The following is a 27,963-nucleotide window of genomic DNA, read 5'->3' on the forward strand; positions in this document are numbered from 1 at the left end:
AAAGAAATCGAAATGTCTTCCGGTTTCTCCCAGTATGTCGGGATGTGGCGGAGGAGCTGAAACAGCGCAGCTAGTGGTGTCCTTTCGGACGACTTGGCCGCTGACAGAATGAGATAAGATGGATAAAGAGACGGCGGCGGATTGCTGTGCGGCTGAAGACGATGAATATCCGGACTCGGAGGTTTTTTGTCTGATGAGAGTCGGGAGGAACTCAGACTGGCTTCGCTTGTTCGAAAACACAGAGGTGCAGCTTGCTAATGTTAGCTAACGTGCTATATTTATACTAACATGAAGCTTGCTGAAGTTCACGGCAGATTCCAGTTTACATGTTGGGGGAACATTACCCCCAATTTATGGTTAATAATTAAGAAGTGTTTTAAGCTGAAGAGTGTCCCTGTCCGTTTTTATAAAACCGGAGATGCAGACTGGAGCTAACTAACATGTTTATTTTTGGCTGTGCAGATCACCATTGGACGTGGTGTGGATGTAACCTACCAACTACTGTCTCCCACCTGTCCCCTAATGATCTCCAGACTGCACTGCACTTTCAGGCAAAGTGAAGACGGCCACTGGACAGTGACAGACAAGAAGGTGACAACGAGCTTTATTGTGAAATATATTTTACAGCTGTGCTAGAGGTCTTTGGTACAAGTCCTGTGCAGGGATGGGCAGCACTTTCTCTAAGGGAGGCATGCTGACGTGGATAAAATAAATAGAGCCACACGAAATTAAAACATGATGCGCATATTACTAAATTATGCCAAACCCAATTAGTGTGCGAATATCTAAAAGCTAAGAATGGGTTCATGTTTTAAAACCCACCAGTATTATGTTGGCATTTGGTGAAGTTTTGAGTCAGTCTGGTTTACTGTGACATAAAGCCATAAATACACTTGAGCATCAGCATTGTCAACTTTTCTATGTATTTATGTGTTCATCACAAAAAAAGGATGTCAGGGAATGCCAATTTTGCCCATTTGTGTTGTAGGAAGTTTATGTTATTCTGTAAATCTTTTCGTGGTATTTATCTGTCACGCACATCTTTATATAATAACGGCAAAATAAGTATTGCAACAAGTCAAACTGTGCAACAGATACCACAAATTATACATACACAAATAGCAAAAGTTTCAAACCCTTATAACTCTAGAAACATGAGATGAAAGGTGAACATCAATACCATACTAATCATATACTGTTTTATGTTCTGAGGTATACTAAAATGCAGAAGGCCAAAGGTTCAGGACCTTCAACAGCAACATCAAATCACATTAGATGTTAGGCATTGAAAATGTGAAATAGATTAAGTTAAACTGCCAATATTTTATCATTGCTATTTAATGAACATTTCCCCAAAGATTGTTAAGACAGTGTGCATCCTTATGCAAACTTTCCATGCTATGGTATTTTACTTGTAGTGTAAATTTCTTCATCTGCAGTTTTGTCTTTTTCTTCCTTACTCGTGAATGAAATCTAGTCTGTTTTGGCCTTTAACAAGTGTGTTAAAGTCCGGTTCACTGTCAGCACTAAGGTGGGATTTGATAAACTTCATTAATAAGAATGTCTGTTTACGTATGAAGTTAGATTCAAAGAGGACCAACATCTTCTGTGCATGCCTCCTTATGTGTTGAAAGTTCTCCTTTTTGAGAGAAGAATTCAAATCCAGCGCTGATACTGACTCGAAGTTCTCTGCAGTAGGGAATCAAAAGTGCAACAAGCATCAGTAATGTGTTCATTTTTAGCACTGACTTATGCAACACATCCTGGTGTACAATACAATGGAAAAATACCAGTTCCAGTTATGGGTTCATTTCAGTGTCTTTATCTGGGATCTGCTTAAAAAGTCCAAAATTTCTCTCTGTAAGCTCTCGGTTGTAACACCTGTCGGTTTGTTCCATTTCAGCCTCAGCCTATCCGCGTGCAGTTCATGAATAAATCTCTGTCTTTCATACTTGCTTTCATTTTGCTTTCTGAACTCAACTATGTAGTCTTTGGTAATCTCATGTACAAAAATTAGTAACTGCTCTGTCGCCCATCCCTTTTGTATGTGTCTCTGAATGAAGCTGTGGTGGGGAACGTTAACGTGGACATGACCTACAGTCTGAACGGCAGAATGACATCATTGTAAAATGTTGCATGTTTGAAAAGAGTTTCAGTGTCCTGGACACGAAGGAGTGGAATCACCTGCTGAGACGGCTCCTGAAATTGTTTCGGTGTGAGGAAATATCCTTAAACAGTTTACTCTCCACCATGTGTAAATGTCTTGGAGACAGGATGTTTAAGTAGTGTAGGCTTGTTGTGCGAACATCCCGTACAAGACACATGGACTACAAACAATCCACGGTACCTTCGTGACATCTGTTGACCACCTCTGTCATGCCACCACATGAAAATGACTCCTGTCTCCCAGCTGGGATACGGCTCTGGGTCATACCAGATGCTACAAAGTCCATGAAATTTAGTGGGTCACTTAATATTTGCATGTGTGGCCTTTCAGCCGTGTGATGAGTTTGTATTTATCCATAGATGCCTTTTTACAGTCCTGTTATTTCCAGCAAATGGCAATATGTCTGAGCTTAAGTTTGGGCATTTGTGACTTTAAAGTACATTTAAATTCTCAAGTTAATTCAGTTTTAAATATGTTTCTGTACCAGTGTATTATTTTGGTTCTGTTTTTTTCCCCTCAGAGTCTTAATGGTGTTTGGGTGAATGGAACTCGTCTGCCTTCCGATGAAGCCCATCCGGTCAGGCTCGGAGACTCCATACAGCTCGGAGTTCCTGTAATTGGAAACAAAGCAGAGTTTGACTATGTCGTCGTCCAGAAGCCCCTCAGAGACATTAAACGCTTCCTGGCAAAGAAACTGGTAGAGCGAGTAACTTCAAAATCTGCCCACATATCCAAGAAGCCCAAGAGGAAATTGACCATGGAAGAAGTGGAGCCATCTACCTCGAAGCCCAAACTCTACCGCTGCTCTTCTGCAGACAAGTCCTTGGCAGTGCCCTGCCCTTTATCTCCGCTAAAAGGTCAGCAGCGACTCAGTCACATAAAGCCAGAGGGAACCAGACCTGGCAGAGATGACCGTCAAGCAGAACGACCTTCAGATGGCTCCAGTGCTACCCGTGACTTTGACAACTTGCAAATGTAAGCCAGAGTAACAGCAAGATAAGAAACAAATGTACCCAGTAATAAAAGAATGAGTGAAAAATACTACTCTGAAGTTTTATTTTCCTTGTTTATTGTCTGCAGGTACAGTCAGAACATTCTGCTCTTAAGGGAGCAGGTGGATAACACCCAGAGGCAGGTCGCCTCCCTGGAGGGGGAGCCCCGACAGGCTGACCCGCTCAGAGAGGAGCAGGTCAGGGAGCTGCGGGGTCAACTAGATACACTCAGAGCTAAAATGCACAGGATGGAGACATTAGAGAAGTCTTTTAGTGAGACTAAAAGGCTGCTAGAGGTGAGTTGTTTTTTTGTTTTGTTGTAGTGTCTTTTATGTACAGGAGTTCCTTCATTAGCACCCATTTTAAAAATAGCCTCTGTTTGTTGTCTTGTTGTTACTTTTTTTTTTTTTAAAGCTCCTACAAGTGACAGTTCATGCTTGATTGGCACTGCTTTGTAAGATGCTATTTTAAATCAAATCTGTCATTAAATTTTAGTTATTTGACAGCCAGCAGGCCTCTGGTGTGAGTGTCTCTGACCAAACAGTCAGAAACAGACTCATAAGGGTGGCCTGAGGGGCTGACGTCCTCCGCTGAGGGCTGTGCTCACTGCCCTGCGCTGTGGTGCCCGATTGGGATTAGCTATAGAATACCAGAACTGGTAGGTCTCTCCTTTTCACGGATGAGAGCAGTTCACCCAAAGCACGAATGATAGACACTGGAAAATGTTGTGCTGCCTGTAACATTGTTTAGCACAACTGATTTGGTGTTGCGTTCATGATGGTCTGTGGAGGCATATCCATTGAGGAACATAGAGGCCTCTACGCTCACATAGAGAGTAAATACAGCCTCTGTGTGAAAGTAGATGCACAGATATTGGGATGATATGCTGATACGCTTTCAGCATGTTTCATGGTGATGAGCAGTTCTACAGAAGATGGACAAAAACTAGTCTTGGATGTTTTTCCCACTGTTATTAGTGTTATTATATTTTATCATGATTGTATGTGAGTATGCATTCATATTGGGGGGTTATGTGTCTTTCTATTCCTCTGCAAAGTGCTCTGAATTTCCTCGTGTCTGAATGGTGCTGTACAAATAAATCCAACTTGACTTGTTGCAATAGCACCACACTCAAATTCAGTGAGCTCTCTTGAAAGGTCCATTCTTTCACAAATACCAAAGATTAAGCAGTGTAGGCCCAATACTTTTGCACCTATAATCCAAAGAATACAATTTTTGCATAAATAATTGCAAAACTCAAAATATTCTCTTTCACCCTTTTATGCTTGTAGGAGCAGAAAACGCAGCAACAAGAGGAGCTTTTAAAAAAGCAGCTTGAAGAGGCCCTGCAAGAAGTATGTCGGATCAAACTAATTTGTGTGCAGTAGCTGTTATTATTTAGAGTGCTTGCATTTTGGTAAAGCAGAATACATTTTAATATGTGAATTTGTTTTCCACAAATCCTTAGCAAAAGAAAGTGATAGGTGAACTTGCGCTCTCCCGACAAGGCTTTGAAGAGATTCTCTTGGCCAAAAACAAGGAGTTGGAGGTGACAAAGGTATATTTAATTAATGCATTTATTTTTTTCCCTTCACATATTTCCACCTGCTTTTGCTTTCGAGGCTTCACTCCATTTCATCTGTTACAGGAGGAAAAGGAAAAGGCAAGAGCCCAAAAAGAGGAAGTAGTTACACAAGTGACCGAAGTGCTGGAGAATGAGCTTCAGTGCATCATCTGCTCAGAGCTCTTCATTGAGGTAGAGCTGATTACAGTTTAAAAGCAATTATTATGAAACTTATTATACGTTGTTTTGTGTTTGAGCTGATTTGTATACTAGACGCCTCTAACTGTCATCACCTTGGTTGATCCCCTGCAGGCCGTCATTCTGAACTGCGCTCATAGCTTCTGCTGTTACTGCATCAATCAGTGGCGCAAAAAGAAAGATGAGTGTCCCATCTGCCGGCAGGCCATCCAGTCTCAGACCCGCTGTCTGGCGCTGGACAACTGCATCGACCGTATGGTGGAAAACCTGAGCCTGGACATGAAGGCGAGGCGGCAGACCCTCATCTCTGAGAGGAAAGGTGAGAGGTGCGTTAACAGTGGTGTCCTACATCAAATACAGTCAGAGATGCATGCGTGGCATTATGACGTCTGCTTTCACTTACAAACACAAACCACTCAGAGTAAGTTTTCCTTGTTTCAGATAAGCGAGCTGTTGACCATGAAGTCATCAGATCAGGTCAGTGGAAAGCAGTGAAATGTTTCTTTGATGCTGTTGAGTCGGTCGGGTTATTCAACGGGGAGGAGTTCAGTAGTGTGTCATCTGTGGGTGTCTGTGGATTTATATGCTGATGTCACATTTTAGTTCATAGTGAAAAATAAAACTTTGTTCAGTCCTATGAAAAACTAAGTGTACCCCATGATTCAGTAGCTTATAGCTTGTAGTCATTTAGCAGCAATAACTTGAAGTAACCATTTTCTGTAAGACTTTAAGTCTCTCACGTTGTGGAGGAATTTTGACCCACTGTTCTTTACAGTGTTGTTAAGTTTATTGAGGTTCGTGGGTATTTGTTTATCCAAAACTCTCTTAATGTCCCACTGTAACATTTCAGTTGTTTAGGTTTGGACTTTGGGCTATTGCACCTTAATTGTTCTTTTTCAGATACAGTTTGTTGTAGTTTGCTGCTGTGCTTGTGATCATTGCTTGTTGCATGACTCAGTTTCAGCCAAGCATTAGCTGTCAAAAAATGGCTTCATATTTCACTCTCGATTGCCTTGGTACACGGAGGATTCATGGTCGACTCAAAGACTGCAGGGTGTCCAGGTCCCGTAGCTCTAAAACAACCCCAAATCATCACCCTATAGCACCAGGTGGGGTTGTGATGAGGAGAGGTGGATTTTTCAAACACAAGATGGCAGCACAATGAAGCATTTTCTCTGTATTAAAATTGCAAAAAAATTGAGCTTTCCTACAGAAGGAGCTACAACATTATGTATAGTTGAGTTAGTGTATTAATGTGCGGTATAGTTGTGGTGAAAATGAGCATCGTCTGGTCCTGATGTTGGTGGTTTTAGTTTTCATCAGATTTGTTTCCAATTTGAAAGACAGAGCAATGCTGATCTCATCTTTTTAAAGTTTGACAAAGAGCTTGAGAGTCCCTCGTGAAATGTTTGCAAAATGCAACTTTTTGCCTTTTTGTGTTTCACAGCAGCTGAATCTGCAGAGGTGATGGTGATCCCCGATGATGACAATAGCAGCAACAGCGACAGCAACAGCGACAGCAACAGCGATAGCAGCATGGTGTCCATAGATAGCAGCCTCAGCTCCGTGTTGTCTGTGGACACGGACAGTAGCATCCATTTGGAGTCCAGCTCTCCGTACAGCGGATACTCTGATGACAGTTCTGATGAAGATGAGGATTAGCCCCTTTTTCTCCTCTGGGCTGTAATATGGAATTAGACTTTTCTGCTGTTGAGTTTCGCTTTTCCATGGAATGTTCCCGGGACATTTAGGATAGAGGATGCAAAGTTTGGTCCAGGGAGGTTTATGTTTAGTTATTTTTTTGTAAAATAATCATTTGTGTTGTCTTTATTTTCAACTAAATGAATAAAGTTTATTCATATGCATTTCAAGTTCAATTTCTGTTTCCTTATATTTCAAGTAAACCTGGGAATTCAAACTTTTGTCAGTGGCACAGAAATCCTGCGTGTGTTTGGTGATACACGTTTTACTTCTTTAACATTTACTGGCCCAGGTAACTAAAAATTCTGCTGTGTTTTGAAAGTCGCCACCTTGGTGTTAAGTTACATTCGCAAACAGCCTCACAGTTCAAACAATGTGTTTAAACTGATGTTGCTGGTACCACAGCAACATCAGTCCCTTATGACCAGACAATGATTGTGTTATCAAAAGCAGATAAAGGCAGAAAAAGGGGATCTAGTGGCTCTTTTATGCTTTGGAAAAGGGATGTTTAATTAGATTAGAATAGAAATATCCCTTATTGTCCCTCATTGGGGAAATTCAGGTGGTCCAGCAGCAAAGTGATAGGCAGATGGAGCATTCAGATTTAAAAAAAAAAAAAAAAAAACTTCACAACATAATGACAAAAAATACTGTGGAGTTATTAAGTTATTTAAAAAAATCCATCTTGTATGGTCCCTCTGTGCCTGCCTGGCTTCTTTATGGGTACTCCGGCTTCTTCCCCCTGTCCAAAGAAATGCATGTTATCTTAATTGGCTGACTGTGAATGGTGGTCTGTCTCTCTATGTTAGTCTCAGGATTGGCTGACAACCTATCAGGACCCTGCCTTTCAAGTGGGATAGAATCCAGCCCCCTGTGACCCTGAATTGGATAAGGGGAAGAGAATGGATATATACGGATGGATATAAATCTCCTATGATGAAATATTTCTATGCTGATGGGCTGCAGCACAGTTTATAATGTGGTAATGCTGTAATAGTAACACTTTCCAGAGCTACTCTCATTTATTATAGCCTGCCATGGTTTCTGGCTGTGAGTCAGGGATTAGAAATCAGGAGAAGATCTGCTAACTGAACCCCAGTAAACTGAATCTTATATAGAAGTGTTGAGATCAAACATAATCTCCTTCGTCAGCTTTGTTGGTTCAGTTTGTTTTTCCATTAAAAGAAAAAGAGGTAAAAGCACATCAATGCTGGTTACCTAGCATAAATCCATTAAGCTTTTTGTTCTTCAGTTGGAAAACATCCTCCTGCATTTAATAGGTTAACAAAACTAACAAGTCTCAGTGTGTTAGAAAAAATAAAGGCAACATGTTTTTAAAACGACATACTGTCATTTGTTTTCTGTGGCTCCCTGCCTTCAATTCATGCCCTGAGTCACCTGGGAGTCGCCCTGCCTTGCAGACAGGCTGTGGAGCTGGGAGGCTTGCAGAAAAGTCTGGCAGCACTCCACAGTTTACCTCAGCTCTCACTGCTTCAGCCTCATATAAACAAACAACTGAATGACTTCAAGTCTTAACATAGTGTGGGAATTTTCAGTAGCTTCGCATGATTCATAGTTGCTGAGATTATGTTTCTTTTTTTAAAATTAGGATGTTTACATGGGCTGTTGAAGCACACAGGGCAATATTTAAAGGGCACCACTTCCAAAAGGCTTTATTGTCATCATGCCCCTTGACCATTAGAGCTGTCATCTGAAAAAGATCATGAGATCATGAGTTACTTCACAATGTTACACTTCTAAATCTACCAGCGGTGGGCGTCACATTTAAAAATAGATTTCCATCTTGGAAAGAAGCACTTTATTTTGCTAAATCCTTCTATCCTTTAGTAATTAGACACACGCTCTGTTGCCTGGTAACTAATGCAACAGCTCCTTGGGATCTGAAAGAAAATGAAAGAGAGATGGCACCGGCTGCTCCGGTGCTAATGCACACAGTCCTCAGACTGCAGACAGACAGCTTTGATCCTGTGTTAACTCCATGGCCTGGCTTTGGTTGAGGTCTTAATTGCACTATAATCACTTCATCTATCTAATGCTCCTGAACTAAATCACTTATTATCCCTGAGAAACAGCAATTATTCAGGAAGATGTATAAGCAAATATCCTGCCGCGCTGCACTATTTGTTAGGGGGGAAAAGGTAGATTCCAATGTAAATATTCACACATTCTTAAATTAATTATTATTATATCTTAAAAATAAAATACTTACATTGCCAGAAAGTAAAAGTAAAAGTACTCAGGCATGTTATTCTTTCTTTTGCATCTTCTGATTCGATACCTCTGGCAAACAGTAGGGTTGAATAGCTGGTTGGTTTTTCCCATTTCTCTTGTTTGCTTCATGCCAAAACATCAGAGATGCCACTTTGATCAGTAAACATGTGCACCTCTTATGTGGTGCAGTGACAACCCCTCCCTTCGAACACTGTGATTCACTCCACAGAGAGCACTGGGACAGCAGCCCACAGAGTGAGTTTGCCTTCTGTGCTGTGGATGCCTGATGTCACGCCAGTCCATTAAAGCCGGAGTACGAGGGACGCGTGTGTCTGTCGGACCGCGTTACACGAGGACGACAGTGATGGACTGCCTTGGGGCTACAGTTGGAGCCTCTCGTTCCTCCATCCGAGCCGCCATCCGACTCCTGGAAGCAACCTCACGATGCCAGTAACAGCTATCTAACTGTTACTCAGTCACGCTCTCTCTGCCCAAGCATATGGGGAGCAGAGTCAGGATTGCAGCATCATGTACCTGCTTTCATCCATGCTTGAATGTTACACAACTGATGAAAGCTGATGAAGTCCACAGATGATTAATTCAAGGAACAAATTTATCCTGCATCTACTTGGTATTTGATTCGGGCACTTTAAAGCAAAGATTCACACAAATGTATGAAATTAAGTGTTACATCTTTCCACTGCATCAAAGCAGCAAGTCTACACACTCTCGTTCCGTCTTTACTATGCTACAATGCTTTTCAGACTATGAAAAAATGCTCTAAGTGTAATTTGTGGCTTATGTGATAACAGTGGTGTCAAATTCAAACATCTCATTCTCTCAGTGCAATTAGCTCCTACAGCCGACTCTAAAATTTGTGACTCCATCTCTATCCATGTAGAATAACTTGGCCTTAAATGATGTTTTGCTTAATAACAACCATGAATCTCTTAAGGTGGTATTTACAGATTTCTCACCTCCTACACAGTAGCCTTGCGCCTGTTTTGTGTTGCTTGTGAGACAGATGGATCCACTCCAGTGTGCTCTTTTCCAAAAGGCCCATGGTCCAGACCCAAGGTCCATCTGGCAGTTTGGTGGCATCTGAGTGTTTCACAGCATGATCACTGCTTCCTCAGATGCAAACCTAAACACAAAGCACTCGTTTCTCTGTGAAAATAAAGCTGTGGTTGTATAAATACTGGATGTTATTTAAACATGCGATTTGTTCCAGGTAGCTTTGATTCCCAAATTAAGCAACTTATGATTGTACTCTTCTTCTCTTTCTACAGCTCATTGTTATTATTATTAATATTAATATTAGTAGTAGTAGTAGTGGTAGTAGTAATACTATAGCTTGTCATTGTCTGTCTTGTGTATTTAAGAAAAACTGTTTCATTTCATGAAACTCGGAAATTTGTTTTCCCGAACCGGTGACTCACAAAAATGAAAATGATTTCCATGTGAAATGCGTATTTCCATGTGTCTTACTAAATTTTGTATTTATTTTTTTTTGTCTCCTAAACACAGCAGTAAACAGTATAAACATTACGTTTATACGTACATCGAGGTATCGGTCAACATTCAGAGTAAAAACTCAAATTTCCCAGAGACGTTAAAGTAAACTCACTGCGTTCCGTTCCCATGGGAACAGATGAACCCTAAACCAGTACTGCAGGTATGTTAGCATGTATACGACAAGGATTAGGCTGTGTATATCTAACTGAATGACATAAAACAAATATTAAATAGCTCCGTGAAGAAGTTTTTATTCGATAGCTATAACAGTGGTGGGACTACATGCTCTTAAGCTAACTATGTAAGATACCGTATTGGTCAGAAGCTAGCAACTTCTGCCCAACTTCAAAAGCAACTCAATAGCCCAATAGCTGAGCTACGTAGACTCACCATATAACTACAATTGAAAATATAATATCTGTCTATGAAGGAAACTTTAAATGTGTGATTTATTTATTGACTTATTCTTTTTTATTATTCATTATTTATTTATTTATTTTTTTAGTCCACTTCTGGCACTTATTTTGTAAAATTACTGTAATAACTTTATTCGAACATTGTTAGGAAATAAAAACTGCACGTAATCGCAAAATGTAATCAAAGTAAGTGAGTTCGTTAACTGAATTTAAATTAAGCTGATGCAGTTCATAAATTATTATTTTATTTAGGGGAGAAAGCTATTTGAACCTACCTGGCCTGCCTGCCACCCCATTTGTTAAATTATTATTTTAACCACATTTTCAGAAAGCTGAGTTCAATTTTCTATTCACACCCAGGACTGATCACTGCAGTGATCATTGTAGTAGACTAAAAGACCACAAAAAGTAACACACCATGCCACGGTTGAAAAAAGCTGTTGAGAAACAAAGTCATTGAGATCTATCAGTCAATGACAAAGCAGTTTCTAAGGCTTTGGGACTCCAACAAACCACGGTGAGAGCCATTATCCACAAATAGACAAAACTCGGAATGGCGATGAACCTTCCCAGGAGTTGCCGCCATAGCAAAGTTACTCCAAGAGGACAGTGACGACTCATTCCAAGAGTTCCAAGGAGAAAACCCCCGCTAACAAAAACGACACAAAGGCTCGTCTCGCGTTTGCCAAAAAATACCTTGATGATCCCCAAGACTTTTGGGAAAATATTCATCCAAAATTAGGGTCCAAATTTATCCACACTGATGTGAAAGACTCATTGCCAGTTACTGCAAATGCTTCATTATAGTTCTTGCTTCCAAGGGTTGCATAACCAGGTATTAGATTTTTCACATCACCAGGCTATTTGTAAGGTGATGGGCCAGATAGATTTAAATAGCTTTTTCCCTTAATAAATGAAATGATCATTTAAAAACTACATTTTGTATTTACTCAGGCTATCTTTGTCTAATGTTAAACTTAGTTTGATGTTCCAAAATATGTAAATGTTACAAATATGCAAAAAAAGTTAGAAATAAGGAAGGGGCCAAATACAGCACTGTATTTTCCCCATACATTTCACTTAAGTGCCGTATCTCTATACTATAATGCCTCTCTTTATCCTCCAGGGCTAATCTTATCCAAAGTGAAGATTGCAGTAACATGAGGAGGTTCATTGCTGAATATCTAGACTGGTCACTGGCTACAGTGTCCAGTTTGTCAAACCTCTCTCTCCAGTGCATAGTGAACAACTTTGAAGGTGGTTTTTAGTATCGCTATTATCCACAAGTTTATAATCTCACTTGTAATAAAGCTGGAACTTAATTGCAAAATGTATACCTGTTGCAGAAAGGCCAATATATGAAGAGCTTACATCCAGTGAGAAGGACTTCATTCAGAACAGAGTGTCCCTTTCCCTGCCTCTGCATTTCGCAGCCAATGTTTTCCCAGATGGCGTTTACTGGAAGCGATGCTGTGAGCAGAAGTGGAAAGTTTGTGACGTCTCTAATTACGGCGAAAGCTGGAAACGAATGTTTTTTGAAAGGCAGCTGGAGAACATCATTGAACTTTTCGTTCCAGGCATAACAGAGCCAAAGACAGTTCTAGACATGGTCACGCTTTGTAAAGACCACATCAAGAAGCTAAACATTGCTCAGCTTCTGCCACCTGTCAAGGAGCCGCAGACGGAGGATGAGGAGCAAGCATCAGAGCTGACACTTGCAAATGATGATGATAAATCTGGTATGGACCACTTTGACTTTAGGATCTTGCTTGACAAGCTTACAAACCTGGAAGAGCTGCACTTGGTGTACAAAGTCAAATCATGTGGTATGAACTTTGAATGGAGCATGTTTGAGATGACCAACCGGGACTGTGAGTCCCTTGCCAAGGCACTTAAGTCCTGTAAGACATTAAAGGTAAGTATTGCATTAAATTACATAGTACCCATTCCAGATATCCTATGTGAAAAAAGCTTCGTGCAGAAATAAATCCCCATTCTATGTACGTTTTTTCAAGCCCTCAAATAACAGGAGTGGGATTGGGTTGAAATTTGGCACCTTATTTTGTTTTCCAGCATTTTGATGCTGCAGGATAGCTGCAGGATATTTTTGGAACAAAAAAGCTCAAAAAGCTACAGCAAAATATCAGTTTTAAAACCCAGGACAAGTGTTGCACTCAGGAGTCAAAATCTACTTGTTGCTCATTGCAGTTGTTTTTCTGTGACCAACTTTGAGCATCAACATCAAAGGATATGTCAAGAGTTCTGCAGAAAAAAATGCAAAAATGTATTTTGTGTAATATTGTAATATTTTAATACTTGCAATCTATCCATTAATTTTTATCTGGGTTCTGGCTGCGGGGGGCAGAAGTCTTAGCAGAGACGCTCAGAGCTCATCTGGGCGGACACCAAGGCATTCTTAAGCAGGCCAAGAGATGTAATCTCTCATGTGAGTAATGGGTCTGCCCTGGCACCTTCTTCTACTAGTGCACACCTAAATACCTTACCTGCATCCATTAGGTATCCTAATCAGATGCCAGAAGCCCCTGACCTGGACTTTCAATGTGGAAGAGTAGCAGCTCTACTCAGAGCTGCTACTCTTCTGACTGAATAACCAAGTTCTATCTATTTCATATTCCAATACTGATGCTCAAAGTTGATTATAGAAGAAATTTTGCTGAACAAAAAAGCTGATAAAAATTTGATCTTATTATAGTTTTTAACTGTTTTTATGTATGGATGTATGTATGGATAGTCAGTTTTTAAGTCTATCCGAACATCTATTCCATCCGTTTTTCTTCTACTTATCCAACAGAAACACAATGCTATGATGGTACATCCCCCCCAAAAAATACATTTTAATCCGATCTAAAAAGTGCCAAATTTCCAGCATCCACTTTGTACTTTGAGAGCCTGTAGCACTAAAAATGAAGGCAAGCATATTCTGAGGGTGTCCTGATTAATTTTTCAATGTTTACCCATAAAACATTACTTATCTGATCGTGTGGTGCTGATGTGTAAGCATGTTATTTTTTGTGTGTTGCTTGGAAAGACCCATCACAGGTTCTTACTGTTTCCTCAGCTCTTTAGGCTCCATCTAAGCCACCTTGAAGATAAAAAGTGTCGTTTGTTGGTGAAGTACCTTTTAGACCACCCCTCCCTGCGCACTCTAGATTTTTCTCACAACGTGATTGGAGACAGCGGAGCCAGAGCCATCGGCAAATTGCTCACAAAGAGCAAGCTGGAGATCCTTAACCTGTATGACAACAATATTGGCGGCCCTGGGGCCAAGGCTATAGCTCATGCCTTGTCCAAGAACACAACTCTTGTGTCCCTCAATCTATGTCTGAACCGTCTGAAGGATGAGGGTGGTCAGGCTATTTGTAAGGCCTTGTTGAACAACAAAACCCTACTTCACCTGCAACTGGGAGCCAATGGGGTAACTTGGCTTACTGTGCTTTCCCTGTCTAGTATGTTAGCACAGAATAACACCCTGAAGAGCATCAATCTCTCCTGCAACACACTGGGTGAGGTAAGAGAGAAATAAGTCTACTTTTCGCAGCAAGGAAAACTGCTAAAATTAGAAACATGCTGTCTCAGAAAGATGCTGAAAAAGAAGTCTATTGTAATTCCTTATTATGTGGCTGTTTTATTATTGAAAGAAAACGGATTGCATTCCTCCGGACTGCAGAATACATTTTATCCAAAATGTATAAATTCCGCACCCTAACCATCCTATGAAATTTGCGTTGACAAAGATAAAATCTACATTAAAACCCTACAGCCCTATATTCAAGAAAGCACTAACAGGAATAGAAAGATTGTGTTTCTGCCTTGTTAGTTAATTCAATCCAGAAGTGAATTTAAAATCCTTGTCCGCACATACAAATTACATACAAAGTCCTGAATGACCATGCCCCTTCATATCTTGAAGACTTGGCAATATAGTGTATCAGGCGACAGACACACTCTTTAATTTCAAGGTTAGACTTCAAAACTTTCCTTCTTTTCACATGCACATCCAAGTTTCTCTTTTGATTTAACTACGTTGTATTTTGAATCTGGAAGCAAGTGCCACCAAGAAAGTGAATCCTTAAAAGACCATTAACAAACATAACATTTTATGGACAAATTGGGCGTCTTTGCATAAGAAGTAAGACATTTGAATAGTTTCCTTTAAATTCAGACATTCAGTTGATACATTTCTTCTTATTGTCTAGAAGTAGATGCAAAATGATTTTATTTGCATAGTGCCCTTCTCTTCATCTCGCCCTCTAGGTCCTCTATGCCATGTAGGAGGCTATTGCCATCGTAGGCTTGTAAAGACCACATCATATCTTTTCATGTAATTTCATGTGTAAAATAATTAACTGATAATTAACTGATTATTCATTTATTAGAACTTTACTCAGCAACAATTAAGGATAGCGTTGAAAACATCCATCTGTCCGAGCTACTAAAGTGTATGCGTTTTTTTATTCTGTGATATTATTTCTTCTTTAATTAGTTTTGACTGCTGTTTAGACCAAAGAACCTATTTTAATTTAGTCAACATGGCTCATAAACAGTATATCAATAAGTTAATAAAACTGATAATTGATTTAAAAAAAAAAGAAAGAAAATAATTTGTAGTTGCAAAGATATTATTATTATTATTAATAATAATAATAATAATAATAGATAGATAGATAGATAGATAGATAGATAGATAGATAGATAGATAGATAGATAGATAGATAGATAGGTTTGCAGTTATCCCGAAAGCCATGCAGATTAAAAACTGTCAAAAATTAACTGACAGAGAGGAAGAGTGAAACTGTTATTTTAAGTTATGGTTTCACTGTAACCACTTATTACTTCTTCTTGTTAAATTTGTCAGCTTTGGAATGCTGGTTCATTTTGAAAAACTCTCAAAGCATGCTAACGCCTGTGCAGACACAGCATAGTGAAGTCAACAGAGCAGCTGTAAAGTACTAGGATTTTCAATTATTCATAGATATGTGTGGGAAAACATGTAATAATGGAAAACTGAGTAAGTGTTGTTTCCCCAAGAGAGGTAGATCTGAATTCCCCCTTCTCATGCTCTCTCTTCTTCGGATTTTAACTGCATATTGTATCTCTGACTGGAATACACTGCGGAGGATCAAAAATCACCCACATAGCAGAAATCCAACATGCAGTACCATCAATATTTTTGACCTTGGTTTCAGAAATAGAAATGCCTGTTTTACAAAAAACAGCAAAAGACTGGTAGCAGCAGCAAAGGGGAGCTTATAAAGTGTGCCGTATTTCGAACTGCAAGGTTAGCAGTGAGATGTTTTTCAAGGTTATTGAGGCCATCAGCAGAGCTTTTAGGTGTGTGTATGTTTGCATTTGTGCAGGTTGGAGGGAACGCTTTGGAGGAGGCGATGTCTCACAACACCAGTGTGACAGAATGCAATATCCACCTGACAGACATCGAAGAGCGGAGAGTTTCCGTCATTAACCAAATGGTTTGGAACAACCAGTTTAGAAAACAAGAAACAAACCCAAGAGAGAAGAATACTGAGAATGCCAACTGATGGTTTTTATAATATAAACCCATCTTTATCAGCCGTCTGTCTTTGCAATAGATGAACGTATTCATCTAAAACCACAATAAACGAAAATATGCAGCAAAATTCAACCAAATTTGGTCTAAAACACAACAGATGTAAGTGAGCCCTACATTAATTCTAACGTAAGAAAAATGCAGGATATGATGTGTCATTAAGATCTTTAAACTATCTCAAATGAGTTGTCTGATATCTACTTAATTCATAATGATTGAAGCAGATGATTGGTTGCTGGCAGACCAGGTCATGTATCAATCATGGGTATCCTGCGCTGTCATTAGTTGTTGTTTCAAACAGTCTCCTGCAAGTTGAGCAAAGTTTATATCGGGATCTACCTACTTTGCGTAGCCAGCAGGGGGAGGGATCACAACATCACAACTCACATTTACTCCAGTTCGAGTAACATTTCCAGAAATCTTCCAGCTGAGACTTTTTAGACAATGAGTAAGTGTGAAAAATATGTCCTGTTTTGATTATGAAGCAACAGGAACCAATGAGCTTGGGACCGAGGGGATGGACCAGCACACTGTTGCTTCTGTTCTATTTACTACACTTGTTGACAGTATCAAAAGTTTCCTTTGGCTGACAAACATGCAACACTGGTTGCATCAGTTGACCTCAGATCAGTGATCATAGTCTTTCTGGCATGTCTGTTGTGTATTTTTAAACAAATAGACCAGATATTTTAGTGAGCATTTCAGTTTATTGAGTTTTTTGTTCTACTTTGATACACATGTTTGGTATTCAGTCCTTATGTAACATCAAGGCAACGTCGTGATGGTGTTGGAATACATACAGACTTGCATTGTTTTATTTTTACCTATAATCTACTGGTAAATAGTGTAACTCTTGAACTAGGCGGCAACAAAATTATCAGTCAGATGTAATTTACAGTCATAGCCATGAATCAGGTGTATGTCACAGGTGTCACACCTAAAATCACAAATCAGTCTCCAGAGCCATTTGAAGAGAGGTTATTCTGGACTAATTTAGCCAAAAAGCAGAAAAATCTATGACAGAATACTGATTTATTATATTTAGATCCTTAGTAATCACTAAGCATATGTTTATGCTTAGATATACCTTATCCCAAAGCAGTCAAATCACACCAACAGCATTTGTATTTTTAAAAAAGTATTCTAAAATGATTAAAAACGTGTTTAAAGGGAAACAAAACCATCCCAAAACAGCCTTTTTAGGGGGACTGTTCTGCTTCTCTCCATTTAATAGCAACACATCAAATCTGTCCCTGCTCCAGTTAAGTGTGTGTTTGTGTGCATGTGTGCACACAATATCCACATCGACTGACATTCTACACTCCTGTCTCTATTTATTTACAGTACAAAGCCATCCTGCTCTACAATGTTAAAAATCCACAGATTTATGGAAGTATAAAAGATGAGGCCCAAAGCATCATTGAGTGAAAGAATACAAATCATCGTACGAGCCTAATCTACCTCATAAGACATGATAACGGCTATAGCTGCTTTCTTTGCAGAAATGTTATTCTAACAGTCATCTATAGAGGAAAAGTGTATAGCTTTAAAACTTTCAGTCAGATTGTAATCGGTCAAATAGCTTGTTTCTGTTGCTGCGTAAACATTTCACGGGTAAACACATTTTTCTATTCTTACATGGGACTATGTATGAATATCACAGTGAAGCCACCTGAGAGGCTTGATGATGATGATGAAGGAGAGATTGTGATGATTTCAGAGTGGCACAGTGACTTTAGCATTGACATCCGGTGCATCCTCCTATATTTTGATTAACATAACAAAAAAGACATTTCGGTAAATTTAAATGCCCTGTGGAGACTGCATGCTGTTATTTGTGTTGTCCTCTGAGTCATGCAAGTCCACTTGAGTCTCTGACTTCTGACCAGCACGAGCTCGGTTGTGATCCAGTCCTTCACAGCTACAAAATAAGTAAAGAATCTGAATGGGCTAAAAATTAACTTGTTAGCTCAATTGATTCCCAGCCATTTTAGCTCAGATCACTGACATCTGTTCTGTGAATAGTTTAACATACACACTGGAACCACTGAAGATGTATAGAGAGCCTAAAATAATAACTTGCCATTTGTACACTTCAGTTTTTCTGTGATTAAACTAATTTATTTCAAACACTTGTCATAAATGTCCCCCTATCTCAAGATTTCAGGTGAGATTTTGGTGTTAGCATCTTGAATACAGGAGCCTGAAGCTGTTCATAACCCACCGCATTAAGTTGTTAGAGCGGTAATATGAGACGTATTATTCTGAAGAGTTGTTTTGTTTTCTTTGATAATGCAGATGTTTTTTCTAGTGGAAGATTTCTCTGGTAATAACCTCTTTTTCATGCTAAGATACCGCATTTTTCTTGTGTTTCATGGTGGAATCAATTTTAGCAAAAATCGACTTTAAAACGTTGCAGTTTACCGGACCTTTACACACAGACTAAGTGATGGATTTATGAATAGCGAGTGCAGAAGTGAAACTCAATGACTGGAGATGTTTGCATCTGCACCTCCGCCTTCTTTATGTGCAGATGAGAACATGAGTGATTATCGGGATGTTGTTGCAAGCAGAATCGTTGACCTGAATACTATCCTGAGTTTGGGGTGAGGTTGCATAGATGACCTTGAGTTGTGAAAACAGGTTAAAATTGTTAGTTAAACGTGACTCAGCCTGTTATGAGGGGGTTGTGTCTCAGTCCACAGCTCCAAACACAACAACACACATGGAATGTAATGAGTATGGCTGATTGATCACTTTATCGGGAAGGCAAATCTCAACACCAAATGTCTAAACGCAGGTGAGGTTCATAGTATTCAGTGATGGCCGTAATGGCAGTATGATCCATGTATATCCGTCGTTATGGACGTCCTCTATGCTTAACCTCCATTCCTTCAAGTGGCTAAATGACTGTCCAAAAATATTAAGGAGTGCTGGAAGAAATAAACCAAACTTTGAGCGATGGGTTGTGCTGCGGGGAGTGGCTTTTGTCACTGTTTGCATTAAACACTGCTTCGGTTCTTGGCTGCAAAAGTAAATTTCCCATCAGATACCGCATGCACTCAGCTGAGAGGAAGTAGGTTTTAGTGTTTTAAAGTAATCCTTTTATATAATTAAATCTGACACTATCAGTAGTGAATCCAGGCCTCTGCCTATTTCGAGTGTTTTCGATGGCCAGCTCTCTAGCTGTCTCTCTGATATGCATCAGCAGCAGCAGCACAGGGCTGGCTGTGTGAGTAATGTGAAAAAGAAATCTGAAAAGCATTTTGTGTCTGATTCTTACAAACTTGTGGATTTTTGCCTATGTTTTCAATAACCTTGATGTGTTCTTCTGCTTGTTTTAATGGGAGGATAGTGAGATGAGATGAGAAGTCATTGCAGCTTGTGCTTGTCAGTAACGGTTGATGCTAGGCACTTAAATAAAGAGGTAGGCTCAATGAAAATATTGCCCAACACGAACCTAAATGGATCTTTAAGATTTTAAACTGGCGGAGTTGACACTGATTTCTCAGCAGTGCAGTGAGGGTATTTTTTACTGCTTTACAAAATGTACAGTTTGAACAGTTTAAAGAAGTGTTTATGAATCAGTTTTAAATCCTCGTGTCCTTCAGCCCTCGTCTGCTAAATTATTCAAACTCCTCCTGTGCTATATTTGGCGAGCCATGGAGTTTAATGTCATTGCAGCCAAGCACATATCAGCTGACTGAATGTTTTATCCGCACATTTATTTTCAGTTTTTTTCTCTTTGAATGGATTTCCATGAGCATTAACTTTGAATGGAGACATTAAATCATCCAGGATCAAAATGTGTTAACATGCAGATTTCTGTATTTGTCGACTGTACTGACTTCACTTTGATAAGAGCCATGAGAGGGTTAGGGTGTTTGGTTTCAGCAAAACTACTTAGTCTCGTTAGTGTGTTTTGACAAGGTTGCTTATCTTTGCGTTCCATTTCTCGTTTGGCATCCATTTAATTTTTTCATTTGCTGCTGAGTCAAAGCCCATTTCAGGCTTCATATACCGGGAATGTTACTCATATCTTTGTAAATTGTCTGTGACTAAGATCTGTAAATATGGCATTTACACTAGGATGGGATGGCCCTTGATTTTCATTGGTTATCTGAATCTCAACAGACTCTTTAGGGCTGCACATGACACTTTGGCAGTATCCTTTAAAGCCTCGCTGTATTTTAAACAACAGTCTCATCGGGTCTGTTTTTCCCTGATGTATTGAGTGATAAATTCCACACACATACTTTGTTGTAATTGCTGTTGTGTCAGGTGACAGTATGTTTAGAAATGTTAACAAATCCTTTGTTGTGGTAACTCAGAGAATGCTCTTTTTTTTTTTTTTTTAAATCTCTGTGTTAAAGAGACACAAGAGTCCATGTATGAAGAGTTTCCTTGGCCTTAGCTCGTGTCATCAGAGTGAAGTTTCTACACAGGAGCCATTTCTGTGCAGCGAGCGGTGGTCGTGGTTGAGGCAGCCTTCGTTGCGATGCACGATGAGCACTGGGAAGTACAGCGCGTCCTGATAGGCTGGAGGGTTCTCCTCACTGGCCTGCTGGCCTGACAGACAGCGCGTGCTCTCTGTGGGACACGACTGCTCATTCAGGCTCCCGCTGCTCCTCCACAGGCAGCTCCGCCTGGAGCCGTACAGCCGACCCAGCGAGAAGCGGCTGGCGCTGAACGGGATGCGGGGGCTCCCAGTGTTGCAGATGCTGAGGGCGCTTCGGGAGAAGATGGAGGAGCTGCTTATGGCACGGTGGCAGCGTTCGCAGTTCTGCCTGTAGCTGCCGTAGCCTCCGGATAAGGAGTAGCTATTACAGCTCCCTGAGAGCTGGGCCAGGTCCATGAGAACCGCCTCAGAGTAGCTGGGCACTAGCTGCTGGTTGGAGCGGATGTGCCACTCGAGCTCTGTGCTGTCAATTGTGTTGACCCGTGGGATGTGTCTGCAATACACCCGCTCGTCAGATGGCGTTACTGGCACATAGTCAAAGCCGAACAGCTTCTCCACATGGTAGTGCACACAGGAAGTACGATACTCTGTCAGCACCCTCATAGGCCAGGACAAGGTGAAAGCAGCCGCTACCCAGAAGGTGGAGTTGGAAGCATACCATGGAAGGTGATCAGGGTCAGAAAAGGCAATCATATACTCCTTAAAGTCGACATTCTTCAGGTGCATCCCCTCACGTGCCTCCATGTAATCATCAAGGCCCTCGTTTTCTGTAAAGAACCTGGCCCGCTGGTTCAGGTAGGAGTTTTCAGACTCCACATTGGCAAAGCTAAAGCACTTGGTGAACCTCAGCTTGGTGATGGGGAAACCATCCAGGCCCAGCAGGTTCTTCGAGATGTCCTTAACCCCGCAGTTACCGTAGTCAAACTCCGCCTCGGCTACGTGGGTGTTTACTCTTTCATGGTAAACCTGTGTAGTGGTGTAGGCATCTCCATTACGGTAACGTGTCACCTGTCGCGTTCTCCTGACATAGTGATAGCTGATGGCCTTCCACCAGATGCAAGGCGTAGCCTGCTGCATGCGCTGTATGCGCTCCGTCACGCTGTCCACATCAACCTTGTACTGCAGCTCATTCCTGGTGTAGCAGTGCCAGCATTCGACCAGGTAGACCACATAGAGCATGACCAGGAAGGCCAGGGGGATGTAGATGTAGCCATTGGAGCAGGGACTGTCATGGTACATCATAGAGTTTCCCTTGTAGGCGCTATTGAAGGTGAGGCGTGTGACCTCTGTCACCTGGCACCAGGCCATCACCCCGACACAGCCGTACATCAGCAGTGACAGCAGCAGGCATTTCCAGTGAGTTTCCTGACACAAGGACTTAGCCAGAGACTGTTTCTGAGGCTGTTGCTGCAAAAGAGAAAAAAATGATTACAAACACAGGTATTAACATAATAATATAAGAAGGAGTAACCTATACCTGAAGATTTAAATGAATGGCACATTTTAATGTGGCATTGATGAACACAACCTAAATACCTGTAGGCAAAAAGTTAAGGAGCAGCGGCTCATGTGTATAAAATATTTAAGGAAATATTCTTCGTTGCAAGTGCTTTTGCATAGTTTATGCATGAGCCAAGAGCCAACTGCTCATTGCTTGCTCTGTGCATGTTATAATCAGACGATTCCTTCATTATTACCATTAAAATGTAAAAGAAATCCTGTTGTCACGTGAGAGTTGAAGACTTGAAAGAACTGATATGATTTTAAAGAGTCAAAAACATTTAGGCAGACAGGCAGAAAAAAAGGCTGTAGTCTGACTTGGGCAGCATTTAGATGGTGCCATCCTTTATCTCCTCGGGGCACAGCAAGCCCCAGCGGCTGCATCAAAGAGCTCGAGAGCTGGTTACGCCCTGCAGGAGCACAGCCACACAAAACCTGGCAGAGATTCAAAAGTCCCAGGAAGGGGAAGATTATCACTAAATTCATTCAAAAAAAATTTGCATGACAGACCTCACTTCTAACACTTCAGATTAGACTGTAAATGTCTAGATTTTGATCTATAGGTCGCCTCTAAACACCACATTTAAAAAAAAAAAAGCATCTGCTCTATCACAGCGCTGATTTATTGAACTCGACATGTCAGCTCTGTGCTCTTCGAGTGATAGACGAGCATAAATAATCAATGTTCTTGCATCATAATTAACTTCCCGACCTTGGTCACATGGTCTTCAAGCACACTGCCAACCCAAGGCTACACCCCACAGAGCAAAAGGGATTAACAGTGAAATTCCCCACTGAGATAAACCTCCTGCAGGAGGAGTGCTCGCTCACCAGCATTCTGGCCACGTTCGAAAATTACAATCAATACTACGTGGCACATTTTGTGGCCAGTGTTACATTTTACAGGCTCGAGGTTAATGATGAACAGTTGTGCAGTAGGAGATATCGTTCTGATTATGTGCCTGCAAAGCAAATGCATCTCTGCATGTTACAATCTGATTAAAAATGTGTTAGAAAAACCTTGCGCTGGTCCTAAAATATGAAAGGAGAATCCATTTTTAATTGTAGTGAGTTACATTTATATTTAAGGCAGTTATTGTATGAAACAGCTCTAAAAGTCTTCTGTGTACAGTTAGCTGAAGGCTCTTGTATCATTTTTTAATATTTGGTTTCAGTGTTGTTTTGTATTTAGTGAAAATTCCCTTTGCATGAAAGCAACAACTGAGAATCACTTCAGCACGCCACCTTACGTGCTTATATCCTAATGTAATTTTACAGTTTGCACTCATAGGAGTCATAGATTTTAATATGAAAGTGGCTATTGTTAAAAGGAAAAACAGTTTCAAGAAGGTTCAAATCTGTACAGTCTTCACATTCAGGAGGCTGCCGTGGTGCCTTTAGTGCCTCTCGCAGTCATGGACACTTTCTCTTGACATAATAAGACCAGCTAGGTTATATAAAAAGACTCTCTTGTGTAATGGATATGTAACTTGCCCAGCATGTGTGCATGTAGGGGAAGACTGGAGAAGAAGGAGAGGAATTGGGTGTTATAGTTTAATTCAGGAAAACTGCTGTTGAGTCCTTATGTTTCCAAATCTGTTTTAGTTTTTCCCTTAAGGGAAATTTACAGACTTCCCCCCCCCCCCCTAATACAACATCTCACTTCTCCCAGCCCTAGTAACGTCAAGATGTCTTTTAAATGCTGCGTGACTTTCAATATCTTCTGGAAAGATATGAGCAAAGTAAGTTTTTTTGTTTTAACACTTTCGTGTACCTGATTGGACCGTGATAGATTCTTAAACCTAATTTTGGAAGCCTGCCCGGAGGACACAGGAGCGTAATCATGGCGTTCACACGCTCGAGTGCGCGCATGGGTTCGTATAATAGGCAAATAAAGCGCTTTAAGTGCTGTGCAAACACTTAAATCAGAATCTAAAAAAAAAAAAAAAGCCAAATGATTATTACCGTGAGATTATTACAGTGAGCATGCACAAAGGCAGCCTGTCACTTAAACATGCCACACTACTCAAAAGCCTTAATTTACTGCAAACAATTCTTACCTCTTCCCGGGGGCTTTCCGTCTCCTCCTCGGGGACGGTGGTGGTGGCGGTGGCGCTTTCACTTGCCGTTGCAGCCGATGCTGGGGACATGGTAATAACAACAACACAAAGACCGGTGGTGCATGGATCTCCTGATGGGATGGGGGCTTTCCAAAGCAGAGTGAGACATAAACACGCCGCGAACTCCTCCGCGCATCATCCGCAGGAAACCAGTGCAGCAGGAACCCAAACAGAAGGGCTCAAAGGATGCTGCATCCCCAGCCTGTTTCAGGTGGGCACACTTCGCATGGTGTAGCCTACGGGAACGCGGTCATTGTGCCTCCGAAGAAGACTGAGAGGCTGTGACTCTTCTCGCGATGCGATGGTGATGGTGATGAGGACTGCTGCGGCGAGGGATCCAGTGTGATGAGGGAAGTGACAAAGCTCCTCTCCCTGCAGGCAGAGCCCATGACACCCAGTGAAGCTGTGAAGCAGGACAAAGGAGACGGGCAGCGGCACATGCGAGCAGCCAGCCCGACACCACGATGTAAATAACACGCACGTACGTGTCCACGTAACTCACAACAGCACAGAGGGGCGCTGCTGCTGCCGCTGCTGAGGAGGGGGTGGCTCCTCTCAGCAGAGATCTTTATTCTGATCTGTATTTAAGCAAGTTCTTTGAAAAACAGTAATAGTAAAAGCTCACGTAGGGTTTAAATTCGTTATATATATGAAATTAAATAAGCCACCTGTGATGCTCCTCAGATGGTATGATTTTTTGGCTTGTTTGGCTTTGTTTCTTTTTGTCAAAGGGTTTAGTTTAGTTTAGTTTAGTTTAGTTTAGTTTAGTTTAGTTTAGTTTAGTTTATTCACAAATCAATCAAAAGTACAAATTCCAACATAATAGACAAGATAGCCATTTGTTAAATGGGACTCCCCAAAAGCTAACCACATCTTATGAGTAGGGGCCTAATCATCAGATAATATAATGCAAATATAATTCCCAGGTCATGTTTCCTTTTTTTGCAGCTGTTTTATTTCTGTGGGTTTTTGTTATGTATTGTTTGTGTATATTGGATATTCCCTGGATCTATCCATTTGGACTTTATATGGGTCAATAAATGTCTCTCTTTCGTTTTAGTCTGCCTATGTGTGCTGCATTTGGGTCCCTCTCTTCCACCCTGGACACCACCACAGTTTGAAGACATGCTGTACAAGATGAAACACGAGACAGCGTTTGCGATGAAAAGTGTTTTAGTTAGACACTTTGGTCAGACTTTAATAGCTTTTATCACAGGAAGGAGCCATTAGAAAATAATTTCACTGTAGTCATAAAGGGATGGACACAATCGGCTACATGCTGTGATGTTTAAGTGACGCTCAAGTGGCCAAAAGTGGCCCACGCCATTAGCAGCCTGAACTCTATATGCAAGGCAGGATAGATCCATGCCTTCATGTTGTTTATGTCGAGTTCTTGTCATCCAAGTGTCACAGCAGAAATCGATCAAAGCAGCCAAAATGTTTCCAATCTTCTGTTGTCCGGTTTTGTTCAGCCTGTGTGAATTATACACTCAGTTTCCTGTTCTAAGCTGACTAGAGTGGGCATCCGGTGTGGTCTTGTGCTGCTCTAGACCATCGGCTTCGTGGTTCTATGTCCTGTGGATTCAGAGATGCTCTTCTGCATACTTTGGTTATAACGAGTGATTTTTTTGAGTTACTGTTGCCTTCCTGTCAGTGCAAAGCAGTCTCCCCATTCTCCTCTGACCTTTGACATCAACAAGGCAGTTCCACCCAGTGAACTGCTGCTCAAAGCATATTTTCTCATTTTCTTCTCTGTAAATCATAGAGATAGTTGCATGGGAAAATCCCAGCAGTTTCTGAAATACTCACATCAGCACATCTGGCACCAACAAACATACAATTTTCAAGGTCACTTAATTCACCTTTCTTCCCCATTCTGATGCTCAGTTTGATTTTCAGCTGGTCATCTTGACAATGTCAGCATGCCTAAATGCACTGAGTTGCTGTCATGTGATTGGATGATTCCACTTTTCATTTCAAATAAACTTCCTAAAGAACATGTGATGATTCCACAATAAAGTTGTATTTTAAATTCTTAGCAAATTAATCTCACCACTCCACCAAATATAGCTTTCAGACAAAAAGAAAAAGAGTACAAAAGTTCAAGTTTAAGCTGAGATATGGTTTACTTAATGCTGTGAATAAGGAGAAGAGGGCAAAAAGACAGAATTGCCCCAAAGCGTTTGTCATTATTTCATTGTTTTTTGTGAAAGAAGAGACCATAAGAAGACCAAGTAGGGAAAACTGAATATTTATCCTTGCTTTTGTTGTGCACAGCCCTATTTAAACAAGAACACTTTCCTGTATGATCCTGGAACACCGGCCTGTGTTTATCACAGAGCACAGTATGGACATTGGACTGGACTCCTGGTGTAAAGTGGAAAAAGTAAACACAACAGTAGAGAAAAACAGATGGTAACTCTTAACAGCACTAAATGCTTCCCTCTAACAGTCAGCATTGTTTTATGTTGTAGACTGTTTTCATCATGGACCTACCCCCTCCCATTAAAGTACAGAAGCAGCTGTGTAAGTGAGCCCTCTAAAGGCCAAACCACAGGAAGCGTCTCAAAAAAGTAAAAGTAAAAATACAGATGATTAAAAAAGAAAAGCTCTGAATATTTTCTTCTGTTTATTTGACTGCATCAATCCCAAAAGCATGCAAAACAACTACAGACTGACACTGTGAGCTCCTGCTGCTACAGACAGGACCCCTCAGCACATATCAGTAGCTGCTCATGTTTAATGTCTCCTCACTTTTAAATCCAGCAAAATGAGTTTTCTATAAACCAAGCTCTGGTTTTGCAGCTTCTTAGAAAAAGGACTAAAGCTCAATGAATAATAATGTGCTTGTGGTTTATTGTTGCTACCAGTGACAAGCCTGAAAACCGAGACTTCCGCTGTGGACTTCAAAAATAAAAGCCAGATGAACGGAGTATCACAGTGGGATGCTTGTTGTGTTCTGAATGAGTACATTAATGAGATTTGATACTTCTATGTAAGTCAGACTTAGATCCCATACTTAGATTATCACACTTTACTGTGATTGTGCTCTGAACCACGCTCACCTTTGAACTCCCCCGCTGTTTTGATACCAAATACACATCAATAAGGTTTCATGAGTGCACCTTGCACAGTTCCGAGTGATTGTTTTGACGCAGACAGACTCAGACTGATAAGCTCAACTATCTCACCTAATGAATAGGCTAACAGGTTTATTTATAAAAAAAATCATAAATAAACACAAATGGGCTTTGTGTTGATCTTGTAAATGCACACCGGATGAAGGTTACTTTATATGGCGTCTTTCAAACAAAAATAATAGAACTTCCTTCCTTTCTATGCTTCAGATAACACCCGCGGTCAAACTTTATTTTGATATCTACTGCACACATGTGAAGTTTGATAAGTGCATGTTGCACACATGCTATTGTGGTGATGTAATTAGTCCATGTAGAGACAAGCATACCTTCCAAAGTATTTGGAGCCTCTGTGGTAAATCGTATTGCACAGGG

At 40.7% G+C, this 27,963-nt stretch overlaps 3 protein-coding genes and 1 long non-coding RNA gene across 6 annotated transcripts; 2 read left to right on the plus strand and 2 right to left on the minus strand.

Moving 5' to 3' along the window:
* Positions 1-10: 10 nt before the first annotated feature.
* On the plus strand, positions 11-6,798 carry rnf8 (ring finger protein 8, E3 ubiquitin protein ligase). 2 transcript variants are annotated; one of them, XM_004550442.4, is made up of 10 exons: positions 11-244; positions 463-591; positions 2,688-3,142; positions 3,248-3,455; positions 4,452-4,514; positions 4,628-4,717; positions 4,808-4,915; positions 5,036-5,240; positions 5,363-5,398; positions 6,369-6,798. In XM_004550442.4, exons 1-10 carry the CDS (start codon positions 119-121, stop codon positions 6,581-6,583), a joined length of 1,635 nt encoding a protein of 544 aa, XP_004550499.1. In that variant the 5' UTR covers positions 11-118; the 3' UTR covers positions 6,584-6,798. The 2 variants fall into 2 exon arrangements, with proteins under 2 accessions (XP_004550499.1, XP_004550500.1); XM_004550443.2 differs by having other exon boundaries at positions 5,036-5,247; positions 6,369-6,471.
* A 291-nt stretch (positions 6,799-7,089) lies between these two features.
* LOC143412631 (uncharacterized) lies at positions 7,090-10,494 on the minus strand. The gene is made up of 3 exons (XR_013093147.1): positions 10,416-10,494; positions 9,832-10,021; positions 7,090-7,364 (listed from the first exon to the last, which is right to left on the minus strand). It is a non-coding gene; the product is annotated as an uncharacterized LOC143412631 (long non-coding RNA).
* On the plus strand, positions 10,471-17,069 carry drc5 (dynein regulatory complex subunit 5). 2 transcript variants are annotated; one of them, XM_004550445.2, is made up of 6 exons: positions 10,471-10,529; positions 11,912-12,042; positions 12,132-12,257; positions 12,363-12,700; positions 13,865-14,314; positions 16,164-17,069. In XM_004550445.2, exons 2-6 carry the CDS (start codon positions 11,946-11,948, stop codon positions 16,341-16,343), a joined length of 1,191 nt encoding a protein of 396 aa, XP_004550502.1. In that variant the 5' UTR covers positions 10,471-10,529; positions 11,912-11,945; the 3' UTR covers positions 16,344-17,069. The 2 variants fall into 2 exon arrangements, with proteins under 2 accessions (XP_004550502.1, XP_004550501.1); XM_004550444.2 differs by having other exon boundaries at positions 12,132-12,700.
* On the minus strand, positions 17,066-24,985 carry tmem151ba (transmembrane protein 151Ba). Its single transcript, XM_004550448.3, has 2 exons — positions 24,392-24,985; positions 17,066-22,238 (listed from the first exon to the last, which is right to left on the minus strand). Exons 1-2 carry the CDS (start codon positions 24,479-24,481, stop codon positions 20,796-20,798), a joined length of 1,533 nt encoding a protein of 510 aa, XP_004550505.1. The 5' UTR covers positions 24,482-24,985; the 3' UTR covers positions 17,066-20,795.
* Between the last annotated feature and the right edge of the window lie 2,978 nt (positions 24,986-27,963).

Source organism: Maylandia zebra, linkage group LG15 (genome assembly GCF_041146795.1).
Source record: "Maylandia zebra isolate NMK-2024a linkage group LG15, Mzebra_GT3a, whole genome shotgun sequence".
In the NCBI taxonomy this organism is placed as follows: Eukaryota; Metazoa; Chordata; class Actinopteri; order Cichliformes; family Cichlidae; genus Maylandia; species Maylandia zebra.

Coding starts and splice junctions, on each gene's coding strand:
- tmem151ba (XM_004550448.3), bottom strand. CDS start 24,481: ATGTCCCCAGCATCGGCTGCAACGGCAAGTGAAAGCGCCACCGCCACC. Junction 22,239..24,391: donor CGGAAAGCCCCCGGGAAGAG/GTAAGAATTGTT, acceptor TCTCTTTTGCAG/CAACAGCCTCAGAAACAGTC.
- rnf8 (XM_004550442.4), top strand. CDS start 119: ATGGATAAAGAGACGGCGGCGGATTGCTGTGCGGCTGAAGACGATGAA. Junction 3,143..3,247: donor GACTTTGACAACTTGCAAAT/GTAAGCCAGAGT, acceptor TATTGTCTGCAG/GTACAGTCAGAACATTCTGC. Junction 3,456..4,451: donor AGACTAAAAGGCTGCTAGAG/GTGAGTTGTTTT, acceptor TTATGCTTGTAG/GAGCAGAAAACGCAGCAACA.
- drc5 (XM_004550444.2), top strand. CDS start 11,946: ATGAGGAGGTTCATTGCTGAATATCTAGACTGGTCACTGGCTACAGTG. Junction 12,043..12,131: donor CATAGTGAACAACTTTGAAG/GTGGTTTTTAGT, acceptor TACCTGTTGCAG/AAAGGCCAATATATGAAGAG. Junction 14,315..16,163: donor CCTGCAACACACTGGGTGAG/GTAAGAGAGAAA, acceptor GCATTTGTGCAG/GTTGGAGGGAACGCTTTGGA.